Raw genomic sequence first — 5,675 nt, 5'->3', positions numbered from 1 at the left:
TATATATATATATATATCTGCATGCATGGATGGATGGATGTATGGATGCAGATACATCTAAGGCTGTATTAGAGAATGTGATGTTTTGTCATCAAGAAGAGAATTGTTGGCCATTAGGAGATATGAATTCTATCAAGAAAAGATTTGATTCTTTATTCAATGCAACTAGATATGTTAAGGCTCTGCAGGCAATTAGGCAATCTAAGTAAGTAAATAAATACATTATTTATTTATTTATTTATTTATCTAGTTATTTATCTATTTATTTAGTTATTTATCTATTTATTTAGTTATTTAGTTGATGAATTCTATCAAGAAAAGATTTGATTCTTTATTCAATGCAACTAGATATGTTAAGGCACTGCAAGCAATTAGACAGTCTAAGTAAGTATTAATTAATTAATTTATTTATTTATTTATTTATTTATTTATTTATTTATCTAGTTATTTATCTATTTATTTAGTTATTTAGTTCATGAATTCTATCAAGAAAAGATTTGATTCTTTATTCAATGCAACTAGATATGTTAAGGCACTGCAAGCAATTAGGCAATCTAAGTAAGTATTTATTTATATTTATTTATTTATTTATTTATTTATTTATCTAGTTATTTATCTATTTATTTAGTTATTTATCTATTTATTTAGTTATTTAGTTCATGAATTCTATCAAGAAAAGATTCCTTATTAGTAGTTATGCTAAGGTAGGCAGTCTAAGTAAGTATAATTATTTATATTTATTTATTTATTTATTTATTTATTTATTTAATTTAATTAATTAATTAATTAATTAATTAATTTAATTAAGTGTTTAATCAGGAAAAGATTTGATTCCTGAGGATGTATGTATGCATGTGCTGCTCCCTGCTGTTCCTGTTGCTGTCTGCTGCTGCTGCTGTTGCTGCTGCTGCTGCTGCTGCTGCTGCTGCTATAGGAAGGAGCATATGATGGAATTAAAGGACAGAGAAAATGATTTACGTTTGCTGGATGTACACCGTACAGCAGCAAGATCATTGCGCATGCAACTGCAGCAGCAGCAGCAAATTATTGATGAAGCTAATCAAGAAATACAGTATATAAACCCTAAACCCTAAACCCTAATTAATAATAATAGTGTATATAATAAACCCTAGTTATTATGCTATCTATGCATATGCATATGCATGCATGTGTTTGTTGTTGTTGTTGTTGTTGTTGCTGCAGGCAGCAGCAGGAAGAAGTACGACATATAGAAGCTGCTGCTGCTGCAGCAGCAGATTTGTTGCGTCAAGTACAGCAGCAACAGCAGCAGCTACAGATGGCAGAAGAACGTCAGAATATGCAGCAGCAGCAACTGCAGCAACTGCAGCAGCAGCAGCAGCAAGATGATGACGAAGGGCCAATTGTCTTTGAGGAATCCATCGAAGAATTAGAAGATCTACTCGTTAAAATATCCGATGAATATAAGGTGCTGCTGCTGCTGCTGCTGCTGCTGCTGCTGCTGCTGATACAGGTGCACTGGCTGATGACCGTGCAGCAGCAGCTGCTGCTGCGGGTGGTGAAGACGTTGCTGCTGTGCCTCTCCTGCTGCTGCTGCTGCTGTTGCTGTTGCTGCAGGCGAAGAGTGAGAGGAGGCAGGCAGTATGCGAGAAAGTGAATATGCTGCAGCAGCAGCAGCTGCTGCTGCAGCAGCAACTGCAGCAGGAAGTTGCTAAGGCATCAGATGGACTAAAGGCAGAAGAAAGAAGAGATGCTGCTAAGCAGCAGCAGCAGCAGCTGATGGATAAGGTAGCAGCAATGCTTCCTTATGCACAGCAGCAGCAGCAGGTAGGAACAAATAGCAGCAGCAGCAGCAGCAGCAGCAAATGTTGCAGCAATTGCTGTGTGTGTTCAACTCCTCCCTCAGCTCGCACAGACACCCCAAAGAATAAGACTCAGGGTTTAAGGATTAGGGTTTAGGGTTTAGGGTTTAGGGTTTAGGGTTTAGGGTTTTGTGCAGACTGCTGAGACAGTGGTGGAGTTGTGTAGATCAGAGGCGCAGAAGTTGCGGCGTCAGCAGCAAGTAGCAGCACGAGAGCAGCAGCAGCAGCAACAGCAGCAGCAGCAGATGTTACAGCAGCTGCAGCAAAAGGAGCAGCAGCAGCAAGCAGCAGAAAGTTCCTCTATAACACAAATTAACTGCAGCAAGCAGCAACTGCAGCAACTGCAGCAAAAGCTGCAGCAAAAACCCTCACAGCAGCAATGCCAAGAAGCAATTGCTGCTATACAGCAGCAACTGCAGCAACTGCAGCAAACAACAGCAGCAGATAGAGACCAACAGCTCAAGAGTATGTTATTGTTGCTGCTGCTGCTGCTGTTGCTGTTGCTGTTGCTGCTGCTGCTGCTGCTGCGAGTTACAGAGCAACACGCTGCCTAGGGCCAAACATGTATTCTTTGCGCTACCTGCTGCTGCTGCTGTTGTTGTTGCTGCTGCTGCTGCTGTTGTTGCTGCTGCTGCTGTTGCTCAGGTCTTGAGGCTCAAGGTGCTTCGTATGGAGAAGCACTGCAGCAACTGCAGCAGCAGCGGCAGCAGCTGCAGGAAGTGCAGCAAGCGCTGCTGCAGCACGAAACACTTGGGGTGTCTCTGCAAGTAGCGCAGCAGCGGCAGCAGGAGAAGCAGCAGCTGCAGCAGCAGAAGCAGCAGCAGCTTACTATTCGTCTTGCTGCGCTGCAGCAGCAACATGCCATTAATATCCTCTTGTCCTCCCCTAAGGAAACGGGTACCCATAAACCCTAAACCCTAAACCCTAAACCCTCGTTACAAAGAGCAGCAGCAGCAGCTGCTGCTGCTGCTGCGTCTGCTGCAGCGGCGGCAGCAGAAGCAGAAGCAGCAGCGGTGACGGCAATCATGCGGATGTTTTGTGTGTGGTTGCAGAGGACCAGTTACGTGCTGCAGCAGCAGCTGCTGCAGCAGAGCAGCAGCAGCGACAACAGCAGAAGCAGGCAGCAGATGCTGCAGCAGACCGCAGCGCAGCAGAGTACGGAATGCTGCAGCAGCAGATAACAGCAGCAGCAGCAGCATGCATTCATCTAGCTGAGCAAATAGATGCAGCAAAGCCCCTTCTCTCCAACGGCAGCAGCAGCAGCAGCAACAGCAGCAGCAGCAGCAGCAGCAGCGAGATAGGCTGGGAAACTGTTGCAGGTTGGGACGTCAGCAGCATAGAGTCTGCGGTGTCTGCTGAGCTGCAGCAGCAGCAGCAGCAAGAGCAGCAACTAAAACAGCAAGCAATAGCAGCAGGAGGAATAGATTTATATAAACAATTAGCAGCAGAAGCAGCAGCAGCAGCAGCATGCCCCCTCTGCAGCAAACCCTTTGATGGTAGCAATGATCTGCTGCTGCTGCAGCAAAATATAGACAAAAGAGTGCAGCAACTGCCGCAGCAGCAGCAGCAACTGCAGCAGCAAATGCAGCAGCATCATGAGCAGCTACAAAAGATTCTGCTGCAGCAGCAAAAGACGCAGCAGCTAGCAGCAAAACATAAAGAACTAATTGCTGCTGCTGCTGAGCTATCTACTATGAAGCTAGTGAGCTGCTGCTGCTGTTGCTGCTGTTGCTGTTGCTGCTGCTGCTGTTGCTGCTGCTGCTGTTGCTGCTGCTGCTGTTGCAGTTGCTGCTGCTGTTGCTGATGCTGTTGCTGTTGCTGCTGCTGTCTAGAGGTGGCATTGCTGCTGCTGCTGCTGTTACCGCTTCTGTTATTGCTGCTGCACATCCTGCTGCTATTGCTGCTGCTGCTGCTGCTGCTGTTTGTTGTTGCAGAGTGAAGAACAGTTGCATGCTGCTGCTGGTGCAGCAGCAGCAGCAGCAGAAGCAGCAACACAAAAAGCACGGGACCTGCAGGCGGCGCATGCAGATGCTGCTGAACTTTGTGCAGCAGCAGCAGCAGTAGCAGCAGCTGAGTAGGTCTTGATGATGACAGCAGCAGAAGCAGCAGCAGCAGCAGCAACAGCAGCAGCAACACGAGAATAGCCTCAGTGGATAAATGTATTCTGCTTCTGTTCATGTTGCTGCTGCTGCTCTTGTTGCTGCTGCTGCTGCTGCTGCTGCTGCTGCTGCTGCTGCTGCTGCTTGCAGGCAGGAGACGAAGGAAATGGACAGCAAGCTGCGCTCTGCAGCAGGCCTACAATCAAGCACCAGCAGCAGCAGCAGCAGCAGCAGCAGCACCGTGCAGCAGCAGCTAGAGGAACTAGAGGCCCGCATAGCTAAGGTATTTGCGGATAGGGAGGCAGCGCAGCAGAAGCAGCAGCAGCTGCAACAGCAGCAACTAGGTCAGCAGCAGCTGCTGCTGCAGCTAAGGGCGCAGCTGGGAGACCAGCAGCGACTACTGCAGCAAATCAATGAAGAGCAGCAGCAGCAGCAGCAGCAGCAGCAGCAACTTCAAGCCGCGTACGTCTAACCTATCCTTGCTGCAGCAGAACAACACCCGAGGTTGTGTTGCTGCTACTGCTGCTGCTGCTGCTATTGCTGCTCTTGTTGCTGCTGTTGCTGCAGTGACGGCGCCTGCAGCTGTTGCTGTCACTGCAGCAGCTGCTTCTTCGTTAGTAGCAGCATTTGCTGTTGTGTTGCTGCTATTTCTGCTGCTGCTGCTGCAGGGAAGCAGCTCTACCAGGCCAGCAGCAACTGCTGCATGCAACTCGGCAGCAGCTGCAGCAACTGCAGCAGCAGCAGAGACAGGCGGAGCAGCAAGCTGAGGCGCGGCAACGGCAACTTGAGTCTGCTGCTACAGAGTTGGAGACGTAAGACATACACAGCAGCAGCAGCAACAGCAGCAGCAGCAGCAGCAAGTGTAGCAGCAACAGTAGCAGCAACACAATCCTACCTGTTCCTGCTGCTGCATCTGCTGCTGTGGCTGCGCTGCTGCTGCTGCTGTTTGTATTATAGGACTGCTACAATGCTATTAGAGCAGCAGCAGCGCGTGCAGGAAGCAGAAGCAGCAATTGCTGCTGCTGCTGCATCAGCAAGTGGTACAAGACAGCAGCAGCTGCGTCAGCAGCAGCAGGAGCTAACTGTTGCACTGCAGCAGGAGCAGCAGCAGCAAGAGTTACTCAATGCTGCCTTTGAGAGAGGGCAGCAGCTGCTGCAGCAAGTACGAGATAGTATAGAGATAAAGAAGCAGCAGCAGCAGCTGCAGCAGCAGCAGCAAACAGTGCATGCACTGCAGCAGACACTGCAGCAAACGGTGCAGCAAGGGATAGCAGCACTAACGCAGCAAAATAGCATCGCAGCAGCAGCAGCAACACAACTACAACAACAACAGCAGCAGCAGCAGCAAACAGCAGCAGCAGCAATAGAATATATACTTAATTCCTTAAGGAAAACAGCAGCAGCAAAAGGAGAAAAATTAGCAGAAATAAGAGGAGCAGCAGCAGCAAGACAAGAAAGGAAGCAGCAACTGCAGCAAGAATTAAATAATCCTACCTATAAACAAATTGATGCTAGATATGTACAAGGTATGCAAGTCTCCTGCTGCTGCTGCTGCTCCTGTTGCTGCTCCTGTTGCTGCTGCTGCTGCTGCTGCTGCTGCTGCTGCAGGGGGTTATTCCTCCTTATTCCTCCTTATTCCCCCTTATTCCTCCTTATTCCTCCTTATTCCTCCTTATTTTTTTTTTTTTTTTTTTTTTTTTTTTTTTTTTTTTTTTTTTTTTTTTTTTTTTTTTTT

At 47.4% G+C, this 5,675-nt stretch overlaps 1 protein-coding gene across 1 annotated transcript in view; it reads left to right on the top strand.

The window, feature by feature from the left end:
• Positions 1 to 29: 29 nt before the first annotated feature.
• EMWEY_00053750 (DNA repair protein RAD50, putative) overlaps positions 30 to 5,675 on the top strand; it is a gene marked incomplete at both ends in the record, with an annotated part of 5,927 nt that continues 281 nt past the window's right edge. The window contains 11 exons of the mRNA XM_013477622.1: positions 30 to 205; positions 935 to 1,072; positions 1,204 to 1,447; positions 1,597 to 1,806; positions 1,979 to 2,306; positions 2,487 to 2,738; positions 2,894 to 3,543; positions 3,776 to 3,915; positions 4,091 to 4,402; positions 4,609 to 4,752; positions 4,898 to 5,466. Coding sequence (XP_013333076.1) covers positions 30 to 205; positions 935 to 1,072; positions 1,204 to 1,447; positions 1,597 to 1,806; positions 1,979 to 2,306; positions 2,487 to 2,738; positions 2,894 to 3,543; positions 3,776 to 3,915; positions 4,091 to 4,402; positions 4,609 to 4,752; positions 4,898 to 5,466 — 3,163 coding nt within the window. The remainder of the gene's footprint in view (positions 206 to 934; positions 1,073 to 1,203; positions 1,448 to 1,596; positions 1,807 to 1,978; positions 2,307 to 2,486; positions 2,739 to 2,893; positions 3,544 to 3,775; positions 3,916 to 4,090; positions 4,403 to 4,608; positions 4,753 to 4,897; positions 5,467 to 5,675) is intronic.

Source organism: Eimeria maxima, genomic scaffold (assembly GCF_000499605.1).
Source record: "Eimeria maxima Weybridge genomic scaffold, Emw_scaff1560, whole genome shotgun sequence".
NCBI lineage: Eukaryota > Apicomplexa > Conoidasida > Eucoccidiorida > Eimeriidae > Eimeria > Eimeria maxima.
Note: the sequence above shows the minus strand (reverse complement) of the source record. Positions and strands in the feature narration are given on the sequence as shown.